The sequence below is a fragment of the Panthera uncia genome, assembly GCF_023721935.1.
Source record: "Panthera uncia isolate 11264 chromosome C1 unlocalized genomic scaffold, Puncia_PCG_1.0 HiC_scaffold_3, whole genome shotgun sequence".
Classification (NCBI taxonomy): domain Eukaryota; kingdom Metazoa; phylum Chordata; class Mammalia; order Carnivora; family Felidae; genus Panthera; species Panthera uncia.
Window position 1 is genome coordinate 60,608,464 of NW_026057584.1, and position 18,053 is coordinate 60,626,516.

The window sequence follows — 18,053 nt, forward strand, 5'->3', positions numbered from 1 at the left end:
TTACAATTATTATTTATCTTACTTAGTTTGAACAGTCATATCTTCTGCTGCCAAAATATTAATGTCCAAGATGCTGCTGGAGTATTTACTTATGGTACATCTACTTTGCTAGTAACTTTTCCAAAATCTGACAAATTCTGAATTTGAATACATATATGGCTTCAAAGGTTTCAGATAAGAAACTGTGGATCTTATGTAAACCTCTTTTGTGTCATAAATTTATTAGCCTCACTGGAAAACATAAGAACTAGCATATTAACTTCATGCTTGAATCATTAACTATCTGATGAGATTTTAAAAATTAGTCCCTAATGTAAAAAAGGTAACTCCTTCTGGTTTAAGAATCAAAGGACTCCACATTCAATGTCTGTGTATACTTCTCTCCATTACGCACAGATTAAAGATTGCTTATAAACTCAATATAATTGAGCCCTTAGATCACAAAAGAAAAAGTTTAAGAATTAGGTCTAGATTTGTTCATTAATACGAATAACAATGATAGCGTATCAGAATATACATGCTCTACAGAAAATAATTTACATGGTTTCATTTACTATGCGATATACTATTTTAGAGGATTATGCTCAGTGACAGAGAAATAGATTGCTAACCTTTTCTAATTCTAAAACAGCACATATCAATGACAAAATGAGGATTAAAAAACTCAAGTTTATGCCAATATAATTAAAAACCATAATCACAGCTTATAGTTTTATTAACTTCTAGAAGTTTTAAAACTCTAAGAAACAAATACATCAATACAGAAACCTTAGTGTATTAGTTTCATATTTCCCTAAGAAAATATGCCAAAAAAAAAAAAAAAAAGGAAGAGAAAAAAAGAAAGAATCCATTTATTCAATATGGAAGCTTAATGCTCATCATATTAAGGATAGATATTCACCTTCTTTGGGCTGAGCCATAACTGGAGTCTGAGTTTCCTTTGTATATGTGACGATTTCTCGAGGAGGAAAGTCAACTTGTGTAATTTTAGCCATTCCAAGTTTAATAGGTCCTCGTCTAAATAAAGACAAATGTTTTTAAATACAACAAATGAAACATTTTGACTACATCAAATCATGTTATTTTGGAAAATTAAGAATTAAACATTATGTGTCCAACACTGTAATTTAAAACCCTGTTTTATTCAAGAAATTTTAGACGAACAATGAATTGGCTTCATTTTAAGAAAAGAAATTTAGAAGGTAGCAAAAACAAAGATATTTCTGAATCATTCATTTATTTGTCACCTTAAAATAGAAAATAATTTAGTTTCTTAGAGCAAATGTGTGCATAATAGAGTAAGAGGATAGGAATTTCAGAGTGGACTGCTAAATATTGTTGGTTATAAGAAATGCTCTTAGCAGGAGGATAGGAATCTTGACTTTTCTGAAGAGTCAGGTATACAGACCTCACTCAGTCCACATTTCATTTCCTTCACCATTAGGAGACTTCAGCTTTAAAAATGGAAAATAAGTTTCTCTTGAAAGCCTTTTTTCTACTTTGCAGAAATTGAGAATCATAAAGTCAATTTAAATTAAAAATTTTAAATCTCTAATCTCTGCATGGTCAGTACTGTCCTTGATTCACACATGGACAAACTATAGTACAGACTGTCTATACTTGAACTAAAGTAACAGGTATTTTGAATACCATAAAACTACTAAAGTCACCTTCTGTTTTAAACAGAGGGAATACATTCTTTTTTGATAAACAAAAAAAGAGAACTGTAACTGAGGAAAATGGATCAAATAAAAAATATCTTTTTTTTTGGTTTATTAGAATATCTAAATTGTAAATCAAATAATGTGGTATGCTTACAAACTCCCAAAGAAATTCTCAATTATAAGACTGTCTTAAAAGAACATCTAATAAAAGCACTGCTGTAACTTCCAGAATATCAAGCAGGGTATGTATGCACACATACATACATACACACACAGGGTACGTATACACACATACATACATACACACCCATGAATACATATATATACATATATACGTAATATAGTAACTTTTCTTATAAAACATCATTTTCAAAATCTTGTACAAAAAAATAAAATTAGTACATTAAATGGATTAATTTTCTCTAAGGTTCTAAATGTGGGCCATAATAAATTTTTAATGTGTTTTCCACTTTAGGAATATCTTAGCTTCAAAGGGAAAAAAATGCATAATCAAAGAATTAAGTGGGAAAACTTACTCTGACTTTAGACATAATTCCAAAAGGTGTTGGTCATGTGTTTTAGAAGGTACAAATTATCAGTGTAAAACAACTATCTGAGTAAGGAACAATGGCATCTATAAACATTTATAATTTGACTGGAATAAATAAATGAGTGAATGAATGAATTAATGAATAAATCAATACAATCTGGGGCCACGGTATAGATGACCAACAGCTCTGTTCCTCTTGAAACCTTCTAAGGAAGGAATCATCAGGAAATATTAATATAGGAAAATAAATTAATATCCATATCTAGTAACCCAGAAAAGTTTCAATTGTATGTAGAACATATATCAGAAAAAATCTGGGAAGTTTGTAACACAGCTTAGAAAATTTTACATCAAAAACACAGAAATAAAAAAAAGCACTTTGGAACTTAAACAGGTAAACTTAGGGTACCTAAAAAATCATATACATAAAATATTTCTTTCACTAATGATAGAGGATAAATGAGGTGTCACAGTAAAATATTAACTCTTTCCCTAACTGTATAATGTACATTAGAAATTTAAGTAAAATTAGGACAGTTTCACAAAGAATCAAATTAACTATAAAAGAGGGAAGGTAAAAAATCTATTCAATACCCCAAATCGGAATCTGAGTGAAGCTGAAGAACTGATGGATCTGTATCCCAATGCAGCGTCCTAAACGGTTGTAGGACAACCACGAAGCGTTAGCAAAAAAGGCCATACGTTAGTCAAGCAAATACATTCTATGAATAGGTAAGCTAAAATACTGTTCACAATTAAAAACCACATGTTCTGGTTAGTATGAAAAAAAACACGAGGTATCACTCAATGCTTAGTGCATGCCATAAGCATAATGTGGTTAAAGATGCAAACATACAACCCAGAATAGTTAAAGGCAGTATTTTGAGACTACAGGAAACTAGTATTGCATAATAATGGACAAGAACAGCCAAAGCATACAACACAAATAATATATTATTTTTGGATATCAAGTTAGGCTATAAAAATAGCCAAACTTTTAATTTTCTTAATTAAAAAAACATTAGTAAAAACATCTTAGTTAACATATTATAATCTTGCCCAAAGCATTAAATGTGTGCAGGAAATTGTCATATTGGTAAAGGAAATGAATCAACACATAAGCCTTTTGGTAAGAAAACCAAAGACTATTCCACTGGGATACAAAAAAGCTAAAGTTTCCAAAATGTGACCCCTATGTAATTTATGGGTTAAGCACTGCCTTGGGCTTACATGTCATCTGCTTTAGAAAGCAACTGAAGATTTCTGTCTCTAGGAAAAGATAAATTTTTCCAGGAAAAGTGTTTTATGTTCAAAGGACTTATCTAAATAAACTCCTAAAGAATATTAATTCTAAATAAATATTTGGTTGTGTTTTAGCCGTGCCTACTGGATAAATAACTTACATGGGACCTTTTCCACTTAAGCCAAATCTTATATGACTAAAACAAAAGGTACTTTATCACACTGGCATTCTTATAAGTTAACAGTATATAAGATAATTAGGTATAGTACTATATGATGCTCATAGTCCTTCATAAAAAAGTTAAGCACAATATATTCAGTACTACCATTTTTGTCAAATGTTTCTCATTTATATAAAGTTATAACATATAACTAAGATAGCTATAATATTTAAATACAACAAATCATTTCTATACTTTACTTCCTATATAATTTATCAATAAAAACTTTCAGATGAATTGAGCTAGAGAAATTCTTCATATTAGAAATATAAAGATTCTGGGATTTAAACAGGATTGTGTATAATGTATGTAAAGGTCACTCTGAAGATCTACTTTGTACTAAAAGCAATGAACAGCAACAAACTTAGGCTTTGTTGAATCAGAGGGGGGTTCTGTGAGCTGCTCTCCAAGGAATGTTCTGTCCACAGCCTTTACATTATATGAGAGGGATAACTGTTATCAGTGACATACAGCTCCTTATTGAGGATGCCATTTAAGTCTAAAATTAAGAAAAACTTTGCCTCAAAATACAGCCATTACTGAAAATACATTGTATAACATACAGAATTATATTAAAGGCATCAATAGACATATAAAGTGAAATTCCAACATAATCTAAAAGCCTGAAAGAAAAACTCATCAAGAATGGAAAAAGGAACACAAAGTATGGATTACCCAACTGAGTAACTGTCAGCGAAATTTTAGACATAAGAGAAGTGCTAAGAGAACTAGAAACTTAATGAAATGCAACTCCAAATCTACAAAGTTAGAGAGAGAACACTTTTCATGGCCTTTTATATTTATTCGTAAATTATAACCAGGCCCAACAGAAATTTTTGGCATTTAGAAATAGTGATTCAGATATGTCTTAATACCATACCTGGTAATGTCTAATGTATCTTTTCCTACTTCTTGAGTGTACTTATCTTGGACGTCTTGCCAAGTAAGTGCAGAGGTTCATACATTTCACACATCTTCATGTATTTTTCCGTTGATACTTTTTATTCTCTTCATTTTTTCATTACCAACATGCCTGCTCAGTTCAAGTTCATTCTGTTTCATTCTCAGATCTTAGCATTCTTTTCAAACAGATTTTTTTTTAATGTTTTATTTATTCTTTTTTTAATTTTAATTTTTATTTAAAAAAAAATTTTTTTTAACGTTTATTTATTTTTGAGACAGAGAGAGACAGAGCATGAACGGGGGAGGGTCAGAGAGAGAGGGAGACACAGAATCTGAAACAGGCTCCAGGCTCTGAGCGGTCAGCACAGAGCCCAACGCAGGGCTCGAACTCACAGACCGCGAGATCATGACCCGAGCCAAAGTCGGATGCTTAACCGACTGGGCCACCCAGGCGCCCCTGTTTTATTTATTCTCGAGAGAGAAAGAGAGAGAGAGGCAGACAGACAGACAGAAGATGAGTGAGGGAGGGGCAGAGCGAGAGAGGGACACAGAATCTGAAGCAGGCTCCAGGCTCTGAGCTGTCAACACAGAGCCTGTCGGGGCTCAAACTCACAAGCTGTAAGATCATGACCTGAGCCAAAGTCAGATGCTCAACCAGCTGAGCCACCCAGGCGCCCCTTAGCATTCTTTTTAAAAGCCATGTATTTAGAAATGCTATTATTTCACTGCCAATAGCACCAATTAATCAACAAGATTAACTATCTCTCTACTATGGAATCTGGAGATGATGCAGAACTCATAGTTTTTACTCTTGTATGTATACATATATACATAAAAAAGAACATACACAGCTCTCTTGAAAATTAATGATTAAAACTGAGTCTGTGCTATCAAAGTGGACAATGTATGTAGTACGATTAAAAAGATAACAAGGTCATCTCACTCAAAAAGAGGAATTTTTTTCCTCCTGTTAAACTTCGAAGAAACTAAATTTTATATTCATTATCTAATAAGAACAAATGTCTCTGAAGATATTTAAGTACCTATTTTCTTGTTTTATTACTTACCATTAAAAACCTATACTTTAAACTTAAACACAAGTTAGCACACTATGCTTAGAACTTTTCAGTACAGTGAATATCTTAAAATTAATTATGTAATCACTAGAATGTAAGTTCCATGAGGCAAGGGCCATGAATATTTTATTTTCTGTGGTAACCTATACAGTATTTAACATTAAATTGGCAATTTGATAAATGTGTTCCATATACAAATAAATATTTTTCTTAACAGCGTTTACTTCCTATACCAATTCACAGTATTTCAATGGTCTCTAATAAACTCTAAGTTTCCCAGTGAAACTCAGAAGGATATGTTCTTCTTTTTTTTAATGTATTTTTTGAGGTTTGTTTATTTATTTTGAGAAAGAGAGAAACGAGGGGAGGGGCAGAGAGGGAGCGGGAGGAGAGAATCTCAAGCAGGCTCTGCACTGTCAGCACAGAGCCCGATGTGGGGCCTGAACTCACGAACTGTGAGATCATGACCTGAGCCGAAATCCAGTGTCAGATGCTTAACCAACTGAGCTACCCAGGTGTCCCATCAGGAGGACATGCTCTAATTCAAATTTAAAAAACCAAGTAGATGTTATACAGTAGTTTTGAAAGCAAACTTGCTAATACTCCATTTAAAATTATCTTTCTACTCCTATTCAAAATCAAGAACAGGGAGTGCAAAATGAACAAAGTATAATATCTACATAAAAATAATGTATAATGAAATAAACAAATTTAATAAATATAATAATTCTTTGGGTAAATATTTGTATTACAAGAATGTTGTAGAAGAGGAAAAAAAGCCTTCTCTTGAAAATACCACTTGCTGGGGCGACTGGATGGCTCAATCAGCTAAGCATCCGACTCTTGATTTTTCTCAGGTCATGATCTCACAGTTGTGAGATCAAGCCCCAAATTGGGCTCTGTGCTGGGCATGGAACCTGCTTAGGATTCTCTCTCTCCCTCTTGGTCTAGCCCTCCCCTGCTCGTGCAGAGGCTCCCGAAAGAAAGAAAGAGAGAGAGAGAGAGAGAGAGAGAGAGAAAGAAAGAAAGAAAGAAAGAAAGAAAGAAAATACCACTTGCTTATTACAAAAAGAATATTAATACATTTGTATAAAAGTACAGAAGTATGAAGTATGAAACAAATTTAGCCTTAAAAATGAATGTAGACTAAATAAATTTAGTCTTTATAATATATACTATTTTATAAGGTACTATTATTTCTAAAAAAAAGTTCTGACTTTTCTTAAATGATAATTATATCATTTACCTCAAATGACAGTATAGCTTAGATTTGTAATTTCAGTTCTATTTATAAAACAGTTTTGGAAAACACAGCTCAAATACAAACTGGTGAGACTTTTGTGTTTTCTAATTGTTAACGATAACTCGATTATTCAGGAATTAATTAAAATACTGAGTTTATTATCTAGTTCCTTGCTTCTTTTTTCTTGCCTGCTTTTTTGATACTCATTATTTATTTATAACCTTAATCAGAGGAACTCAGGCACAAAGAAGATAGCACTTCTCATGTTTATTTCTTATTAAACGGTGTGTTAAGAAATTGCTCGGAGGAGGACATTTAACTTCCTGCCCAAAATAAGGATTCTGAATAAAGATTTTAACTATGTTTAATCTCATTCCAGCTCTCACAAGGAGTCAAAAAGCGCGATGCTGTTTTTCCTTTTATTATTTTTTTAATGTTTATTTACTGAGGGGGCAGAGAGAGAGAGAGACAGAGAGACAGAGAGAGACAGACAGACAGACAGACAGAGAATCCCAAGCAGGCTCCATGCTCAGCACAGAGCCTGACACAGGGCTTGGTCTCACAACTGAGATCATGACCTGAGCTAAAATCAAGAGTCGGGCGCTTAACTGACTGAGCCACCCAGGCGCCTCAATCCTGTTTTTAAAAGACATGTTGTTAGCATGACAGAAAGGAATAATAATACTTTCCTTGATACAATCTTTGGAAAGAAGTGAAATCTTACTGAACTTTGGAAAAGCAAGTCTCAACATGTGTGCAGGATCCTAAAACAAACATGAAATACAGTTTACAAGGAAGACGTGAGTACAGAAAAACTTGGGGGTAAACTTTTATCAAGTGAGGTATAACTGACATATAACACTATATTAATTTCAGGTATGTAAAATAATGATTTGATATTTGTATATATTGTGAAATGATCGCCATAATTCTAGTTAACATCTATCATCATACATAGTATTTTTCTTATGATGAGAACTTTTAAGATCTACTCTCTCAGCAATCTTCAAATATGCAATACAGTATTATTAACTGTAGTGATGATGCTGTACATTACATTCCCATGACTTATTTGATAACTGCAAGTTTGTACCCTTTGAGCCTCTTCACCCATTTCGACTGTCCCCTATCCACTACCTCTGGCAACCACCAATCTGTTCTCTTTAACTACGGCTTGGATTTTTTTTTTGGGGGGGGTGGGGAGGTCTTAGATTGCACACATAAGTGACATAATTCAATATTTGTCTTTCTCTCACTTATTTCATTTTGCATGAAATTTCATTTTGTATTTCATTTTGCCCTTGGGACACTAAACGCTCTTTTTTTTAATTTGTTTTTAATGTCTATTTATTTTTGAGAGAGAGAGAGAGAGACAGACAGAGAGAGAGAGAGAGAGACAGAGACAGAGTGAGGGGGGGGAAGGGGCAGAGAGAGAGGGAGACACAGAATCCAAAGCAGGCTCCAGGCTCTGAGCTGTCAGCACAGAGTCCGACACAGGGCTCAAACTCATGGACTACAAGATCATGACCTGAGCTGAAGTCTGATGCTTAACTGACTGAGCCACCCAGGCGCCCCAGGACAGTAAACACTCTTAATGTTTCCTTAGCAGTTATCTCTATTTGATATTTTATGCACTATTATTTTCTATCCTAATTAGAACTAGTGACTCAATAGAACACAACTGAAATGTTTAAGTGAATTCTTTAGATTTTCAATTACTGAATGGAGAATTAAGCACAACAAAGAGGTTTTACACCATTTATAAACTATTTCACACTATATTTATACTATTATATTTATACTATTTTATATTATCATACACTATTTACACTATTTATACACTATTTACATTTTTCATATATATTATATATACAAAACCTTTACACAATAACTCATGCAGTAGGCTTAGACATAAAAAAATTAAATGAATTAAAACTCTATTTTCAATATAAAATACCATAAAATGAGTCTGATTTAATCAATGGGGACAATTAAAATACTATTAAAAAAATTTCCCCCAATTTATAACAAATAACTTCTATGACAATTTAGATTTCAAAATGTTAGGTTCAACACAACTATTTAGAATCCCTCTAAGGCATCAATGGTATCTGGGCACTAAATGCATTCTATCATTAAAATATTTTTAAAAATTTACTGTACCTAGATCCCACTGCGCCATCTCCAGAGTCTTGGCTTCCAGCTTCGCTTGGTGTGCTCACAGATTTGGAGGATGGAGACATAGGAGGAGGGACTAAATAGTGAAATAGACAGGTATCCGCTGTTACTACACGCAGAGGTTGCTCAGCTTATGACGTTTCAAAAGTAATTTAACATGAAGTAATTAACAAAAAAGAAAAAATGGCAAACCAAAAAACAAAAATACATGAATGAAAATGAACAGTAGAAAGAAGAGGAAAAAGACAAAGTTAACAATGCATGCTGACGATTCATGCAATTTCTCTGGCAAAATGCATTTGGGCTTTATATTAAAAAAAAAAAAAAAGCAAGATTATGAAAGGATGCATCTTCATCCCAGCCAACACCAAATGTGGGCACTAATTTTCAAAGGAGAGCATTCCTTCTCCCCTAACTTCTCACTTTTAAGATCACCAGATTATAAATATTATTTATAATTGCTGTCAAAATCAAAACTCTGAAATATTCTTCAGAAGTCATTTGCTTTCTGATTTTCTGATATTTCAAAATGTTATTTTTTGTCTAACAACTTTTTATTTTAGGAATTAATGCCTTAAATGATCTCATTTCCCCCTCCCCCGCCCCAACAAGAAAAGGGGCCAATTTAGAGAAATGACTACAGCTAAAGGAATGGCTCCTTTAAAATGTCCATTAGTTTCCAGCAATTTGGGTGAAAAATGTAAACAGGCCATAAAATAGCATGCCTTCTAGACATGATGCATAACATAAAGTGATGCATGCAACTTAAACAAGGCAAGACTTATGATAACTTCCTTACCCCAGTATTCAGAAAAAACTGAAGTGTACAAACAAAGATACAGACACCCAAAATATTCTTAATCCCTTCTTATAGAAAAATATACATTTTTCATAGTATATAAAACAAACAGCAAATGCTTTCCCCTAAATCATCACTCTTAACATTATATACCAACAATTAAACGTGCACATTTCATGCTATTACGTTTGTAAAACATTTTGATTACCATTGCAGGAAGTATAGGAGGATCATCACTGCCATCTTCTGGTTAAATTTTACCATAAATGTCCCCCATCCCAAGTATCTTTTTAAAATAATTTTTCAGTATACAATATTAAGTGACTAACACATTTTATGTTGAGCTGCAAGCTGCTGTTTTAATAGTATATTGAAAAGAAGGTGAGTTCCTAGTTATAAAGGAACTAATCTAAAGAAGTATATATTTAATTAAAAATCTGTTTTGGGGATAGTTGCATTCACTGAATCCTTGAAATTATGTTTAATTGTTTATACATGATACAATAAAAAAGGGGGTTTGCTAATCTAACAAAATGTACTAGTATGATGAATTACATTGTTTTTGTAACGTAAGCTCTACACCCAATGTGGGGCTTGAATTCATGACCCCAAGACCAAGAGTTGCATGCTCTACCAACTGAGCTAGCCGGCTGCCCCTACGATGAATTACATCTTAAACACAGGTACAAAACTAACCATCCCTATGTTTTCAATGGTAAATTCTATTGGTAACCAATAGTAAGATTAGAAGGGGAAAAAAATCATAGCTAGAAGGTTTCCCAAGACATAGTGGTTAATTCTCGCTTAAAATCAAATGTTTCTAACTTTGTGATTAAATCTCTCAGAAACAATGAAAAACCAGGACACCTTCATATAGTTTACAGGTGGATGGCACTGTGTTAGGTGCTGCGTGTACAACTCAAAGTAGCTAAACATGATCTGTATCATGATCTGTATCATGATATCATGATCTGTATCAATAAAGGAATATTAATGTCCCCTAACTTCACTTAGATCACATTTCCTCATCTTTTTGTATATCTCTCAATGTGAGGCTTCCCCTAGTCTAAATCCCAACAGGAATAAATACAGGAATAAATAGTATCTAACAGGGGCTTGCCAACTATGCTGTAAAGCACAAATATGTTTATTATAGTGAGACACCATGATTTTTTCATACTAAAGATTTTTAAAGAAGAAATTTTGTATTCTTTAAGTTACATACTTAACTTCATGCTTAGGAAAATAATTTGTCTAGGTATACATATTGCAAAGATTGGAGGAAAACAGTAATATTTCTATCAATCTATTTGTGGTGAACTATAAAATTCTTTTGCAGTTTAATATGGTTACCATATTTGTTACCCTTTCTGATGACTGTTAAGTATCAGTGACTCCACTCAATAAATTCAACAGTATCATACTGGTTAAGACTACACTATAAAAAAATGTTACCTCAAGTTCTTTATGGAAACAAGTTAAAAAGTAATTATACACAAAATAAATACACTAACCTAGCCATTTAAAGTGTCAGAAGTAAAAGTTCCCCAAATAAAAAATAAATTACAGGGGTGATGCTACCAAATTACCATAGTTTATTAGACAGAAGCAAAATTAATTGCCACGACATCAAATTTGTAATTCAATAAAAATCTCCATCCTAGAACTATATTATTTCTCACAAAAGGTATTTTTCAAGCAACCTATGGAGAGGACTCATTAAAGACTCAGAATTATTATCTGGCTCACCAACTTCATCTTGCAATAATAAATAATGTATACTACAGAAGGGACAAGCCTAGAAAATTACCATTATTGAAAAAGGAGTAATATTAACAGAAAAAGGGGAATGATAATGTTATTTGGTCACTACCATATTTCAACCTAATTAGTCTAAAAAATCAAAGACTACAGCAATTGCACAACAAGGCAACGCCTCCATACTCCCAGATTCAACAACCTCCCAAGAACAAACAGCATGTATTCAAGGAGGTTAAAAAACCAAAAAAACAAAAAACACCTCTGAACTCAGTCCCTCAAATCTCAAGACTCAACTCTAGAATTCATTTGCAAAGATGGTTTAACAGTCCAATCAGCTTTGAAAATAACAAAAGCCATTACTAATTAGCTTTTGCCAAGTATCAGAGATATAATGTTTAGTAAGAACAGTGATTGAATCACATTACTAGATTTAACATTACCATATGTCAATGTTTAACAAGTTCAAGCTTCTTAGAAGTCTAGAGCAAAGATCCTATTTCCTTTTTTGAAAACCAGGGGAGATACATGGAGTAAACTGGTAAACAAATCTGCACCATGGCCTTCACTGATCACTTAAGTAGTATTGAAAGACTGTGACTTTTTAATTCTCTAGAACAAAAACCCAATCAAGAAGGCCTTTCCTGCCAGTTTAGATCTTGGCCTTCCAAGGATGTAAAATTAACACTGCTGCCTTCTGGCACACAAAGAAACAACTAGACTATTTTTATTTATTTTTTTATTTAAAAAAAAATTTTTTTTAACGTTTATTTATTTTTGAGACAGAGAGAGACAGAGCATGAACGGGGGAGGGGCAGAGAGAGAGGGAGACACAGAATCGGAAGCAGGCTCCAGGCTCTGAGCCATCAGCCCAGAGCCCGACGCGGGGCTCGAACTCAGGGACCGTGAGATTGTGACCTGAGCTGAAGTCGGACGCTTAACCGACTGCGCCACCCAGGCGCCCCTCACCTAGACTATTTTTAAATGAGAAGGGAACTAGGAATGCACCTAGATTTACAATTAGACTTAAGTTTGAGTTGACAACTCAGAACCACACAAGTCTCAAGAGATGAAGGATGATGCATAGCCCAATTATTTCTCATGTAGAAGAAAGCCTCTGGCAAGAAGGGGCTTTTGCCAGGAAGTAGAACCTAGAAAAAGTGAACAACCAAGGAAAGCGAATGTATGGAGTAAGAGCTAGTATAGACAGTAAAATGGAAGAAGTGAGCTTCTGAGATAACCCAAAGTTGTAAGACCTTGTCTAGGTAATCAATGATACTTAACATTCAAACACAGCACACACTACAATAATGCCCCCTTGTGGATACTCTTAGCCTGGAAAAATAACATTTAAATAACTTTTTCATAACTTCCTCTTTTTGTCCTGAAAGGTGTTGCTTTAAACATGAATTCTCTTAAATATTAATTTCTCCCTTTCTATGGGGTGTCTATGGCTCAGCATCCCACTCCTGATTTCAGCTCAGGGCAACATCATCTCATGGTTTGTGAGATCAAGCCTGAGGTCGAGCTTCCCACTGTAAGCATGGGATTCTCTCTCTCCTCTCTCTCTGCCCCTCCCATCTCTCTAGAAATAAACAAACATCTAAAAATGTTTTCTCTCTTTCTATGGCCCCTTCTCCTGATAATGAAGTTTAAATATCTGCCACTAATTTCCCCTAAACGTTTCATTTCCTTTATTCTTTTCAATGTAGTTCAGAGCATCAGATAAGTTTTTTAAAAGAAATTAATATATAAAAATAAAATTCTGTAGCATTAATATACTTTAAGGAACCATTTGTTAAAATCAGTCTAACCTTGAAGAAATGACTTGGTACATGGGAAACATTCATTCTATCTAAAAATCAGATTTACCAGTTTTAAGATAAATAAATATTATTGATATAACCTACAACATGACCTACAGTTAATACTATTATATGGTACATAGGAAAGTTGTTAAAAGAGTAGATTCTAAGAGTTCTCACCATAAGAAGAAATTTTTTTTTTCTTTTCTTCTTAGTATATCTGTATGAGATGATGGATGTTAACTAAACCTATTGTGGTAATCATTTTACAATATACATAAATCACACCACTACAAATAAGTAAACTTATATGGTGACATGTCAATTACTTCTCAATAAAACTGGCAAAAAATGAGATTTAAGGTATTGAAAAGTTACGAAGTATGAGGGAAATAAATGAAGTACTTATTTTTGAGTAGCAAAGTCCTTTTGTTTCTTCCTAATAAAAGAAAATACAGATAATAAACTATCATACTAATCAATGTACTGTGTCCTACTGATACGGACTCAGGCTACAGACTAATTGACAGTATCTGTTTTCATCTCTCTATAAGATGGTCAAAACAGTAATTACACATACAAAAGAGATTCACTTCACTTTTTTTCAATCATCGTTTAAGAGCTCCACACTGGATACAACATGTTTGAAAGTTGTATCTAAAATTAACTTTCTTTGGGGCGCCTAGGTGGCTCAGTTGGTTAAGTGTCCGACTTCGGCTCGGGTCATGATCTCGCAGTCCGTGGGTTCAAGCCCCGCGTCGGGCTCTGTGCTGACAGCTTGGAGCCCGGAGCCTGTTTCAGATTCTGTGTCTCCCTCTCTCTCTGACCCTCCCCATTCAAGCTCTGTCTGTCTCTGTCTCAAAGATAAATAAACGTTAAAAAAATTTTTAAAAATAAAAAAAAATTAAAAAATTAAAAAATAAAATAAAATTAACTTTGGCCACTTAAATTTAGTTAAAAACAAAACAAAACACACACAAAAAACAAGCCATGCTTCTTTTATGAAATATTAAAATTTCAATTTCCATGACGCTTTTTTCTGAAATTTAAACAATTACATTTTGTTATTACTTTTAAAGCAGATGGCTTTTATTTGGCCTTACAAGGTAGAGAAAGACATATGACCTAGTAATAATTGAACAAACATTTAAATGTCTAGCCTGTGCCGGACACCAGGGATAAAAATGCTACTGTCCCTGCTCTCGAGGATTCCTGACAAAAAGTAGTCAACTCACCAAGTAAGAATCTACCAACAAAGAGAAGCTAAAAGAGATTTTATTAGCTATATATATATATTTTTTTTAAATAATTTCTTTAAAGTTTATTTTTGAGAGAGAGACAGAGTGTGAGCAGGAGAGGGGCAGAAAGAGAGGGAGACACTGAATCAGAAACAGGCTCCAGGCTCTGAGCTGTCAGCACAGAGCCTGATGCAGGGCTCGAACTCACGAGCCATGAGATCATGACCTGAGCTGAAAGTCAGGCACTTAACCAAATGAGCCACTGAGGTGTCCCTAGCTGTAACTTTTTAAAAAATCAAATCTTTTCAAAAAAATAAATAAAATTATAAAACAAATTCCTTTCAGAATTTTAAAAAAAAAAGAAAAAAGTCTGTTTTAGGAAAATCAGAGAGTGGTGTTTTTAATAAATCCTCTTAAATATTCTAGCAGTATTTTATACTTCTACAATTCAAAAATGTTTACTAAGTACATTCTGTAGTGAAAAGGAAAACAAGTATCCATCCTGGGTCATGATATAAAATATATTTTTTATTATGGATTACTGTCAAGAAAGTTCTATGGACACTGACTTCACCTGTATCCTGTATTCTTCAAGTCTAATTTTAAATAAATACTAGAAAGATCTTTAGGCATCTGTCAGAGAACAGAAGAAGATGGAAAACCACACAACCCATTTAAGGTGGCTATTATAACTATTATAATAGAGCCAGACAAGATATAATAAAAGGAAAAAAATTACAGGCATGATTCTCTTATGAGCATAAAGAACTCCTAAATAAAATATTAGCAAATGAATTCAGCAATGTATAAGAAAAAAATTATCTCATAACTAAGTGGGATTTGTTCCAGAATGTAAACATGCATTTACATTAGAAAAACTATCATGATAAATCATTGTATTAATACAGTAAAAGGAAAAAAAAACATATTTCAAAATATAAAGAGAACGATGAATTTGTTGCAGTTTTGGCAGTTTTAAAAAACATCCAAATTCTTTGTGAATTCCAGTTGACAGAATGTGGTGGAATTGATGCTCTATGATTTCCAAGAATAAGTCAAAAAGAATAGCTTCTTCCTGGTTTTCTCTATCTTTGGATTGCTCATTCTGGGAGAAACTGACATTCTGCAAGGATACTCAAGCAGTTCTGTGTGGAGAGGAACTCAGGACTCCCACTACCAATAGCCAATATCAACTGCCAGCCATGTAGGTGAGGCACCTTGAAAGCAAATCCTAGTAATAAGCATGCCTTCAGATGACTGCAGCTCTGACTGACATCTTGACTTCAATGCCATGAGAGACCAGGAACCAATGCCAGTCAGCTAAGTCACTACCAAATTCCTGACAGGCAGAAACTATGAGAGATAATAAATGTTTATTATTATTTTTAAAAAATCAACCGATACAAAAAGGAATAGAAAACCTGAATAGACTATAACTTTAAAAGAAGACTAGAAATGGTGAATAATCTCTGCTCCCAACTACTCCCTGGGAAAAAAAGTTGCAATCCCAGGCAGTTTTACAGTTGAATTTTACCAAGTTTTAAAGGGAAAAGTAACATCTACCTTTTACAAGCTGTTGTACAAAATATCAAAAGGGAAAGCTGTCTAATTTATTTTAAAATCATAACCAGGGGCGCCTGGGTGGCTCAGTCAGTTAAGCATCTGACTGTTGATTTTGGCTCAGGTCATGATCTCGTAGTTTTCAAGTTCCGGCCCCGCACTGGGCTTTGTGCTGACAGTGCAGAGCCTGCTTGGGATTCATTTTCTTTCTCTCTCTCAATCTCTCCTCCTGCCTCCCCTGCTCTCTCTCAAAATAAATTAATTAATTAAAAAAAAAAGATAAAATCATAACCATGATGGCCAATGAACTTGAACAGTATAAGAAAATTACACGCAAATTTACTTATGAATATATATACAAAGATTCTAAATACAGTACTGGCTAACCTTTTTAAAAAATACACACAAAATCTCTGGCAATCCCCGGAGGTGACTCTTAGTAATTAAAGTGAAAAAAACTAAGCATGTCTTCTGCTTTTCTAACAGGAAATTCATTTAGGGTAACCAAATAAATCTATTATGAGAGAAAGTTCCCCTTTACAGAAGAATTTCAGCCACTAAGTGCACTAGAAAAGATGGAATTAAAACAGTTCTGCAACTCCTAATTAAACAACTGATTTAGATAAGGATCACCAAGAAGTATTAAAAGTATTTGGTGAAAAGTTGATGGAGAAATGAACATTTACATGGTGCCAAAGTACCATCTCCAGATATTACTGAATAGTCATAAGGAGAACAACAATAACAACAAAAAACTATGATGGAGAAACTTGCCTGTCATAATTGTAACTCAGTAATCAATCTTGGCATCACTAATAGCTCAACAACCAGGCATATGTACTACTGATATGATGTAATACGAAGTACACAGAATCTCTATGAGATATTCTTTCCAAAGATGTTCCAAACAAGTTTTTTAAACCAAATTTCCAGGGTAGAGGAAATACAAAAGATACAGGAACAAAAGCTAAATGTGAGAAAAACCATCATACAAACGCCGGAGGTGGGACATTCTAGAGACCAACTGGCCCACTCTCTTCAACAACTTGATGACATAGGGCAAAAAGTAGTGTGTGAAGAATCTTCTAGATCTAGAAAGACTACAAACATATCACTAAATGCAACATATGGTGCAGCAAGATTTTGGGGGGGGGAATCTTAAACTAGTTTTTTATAGGGAAGAAAAATTTGTTAAGCTAGAGCTATTTTGAAAAAGAGGAAAAAAGAGGGGTGATTTTCTCTATCAGAAATTAGGATATAATACAAAGCCACAGTAATTAAAACTGGGGGTTAATAGTATAGAATCAAACAAATTAGATCAACAGTGAAAGTAGAAATGCCATGAATACATGGGAACTGATTGTACGACAAAGTTGGCATCAGATATCAGTGAGGGAAAAGATGGACTATTTAATAAATAGTATTGAGAAAATTAGCTAACTATATGGAGAAAAACTAGATTGGATCCCTACCTCATACTATATTCAAAAATATAACCCAAATATCTAAAGGTGAAAGCTAAAACTATAAAGCCTAACAGAAAAAAAATGTAGGAGAATATATATTGTGTCCTCAAAGATAGTATTTCTTTAAAAAAAAAAAAAAGATCAGGGGCGCCTGGGTGGCTCACTTGGTTGAGCGACTGACTTTGGCTCAGGTCATGATCTCACCATTTGTGAGTTCGAGCCCCACGTCGGGCTCCGTGCTGACAGCTCGGAGCCTGGAGCCTGCTTCGGATTCTGTGTCTCCCTCTCTCTCTGCCCCACACCCACTCATGCTTTGTCTCTCTCTGTCTCAGAAATAAACATTAAAACAA

The 18,053-nt window shown here is 33.8% G+C and overlaps 1 protein-coding gene across 6 annotated transcripts in view; it reads right to left on the reverse strand.

Moving 5' to 3' along the window:
• The window catches only part of DYNC1I2 (dynein cytoplasmic 1 intermediate chain 2), a 58,588-nt gene that overhangs the window by 34,061 nt on the left and 6,474 nt on the right, over positions 1-18,053 (reverse strand). For 4 of the 6 annotated variants that reach the window (XM_049615526.1, XM_049615523.1, XM_049615524.1 and 1 more), the window contains exons 4-6: positions 9,063-9,153; positions 2,809-2,868; positions 902-1,017 (exon numbers count right to left, since the gene is read on the reverse strand). In XM_049615526.1, coding sequence (XP_049471483.1) covers positions 902-1,017; positions 2,809-2,868; positions 9,063-9,153 — 267 coding nt within the window. The remainder of the gene's footprint in view (positions 1-901; positions 1,018-2,808; positions 2,869-9,062; positions 9,154-18,053) is intronic. The other 2 variants (XM_049615528.1, XM_049615527.1) reach the window with 1 other exon arrangement.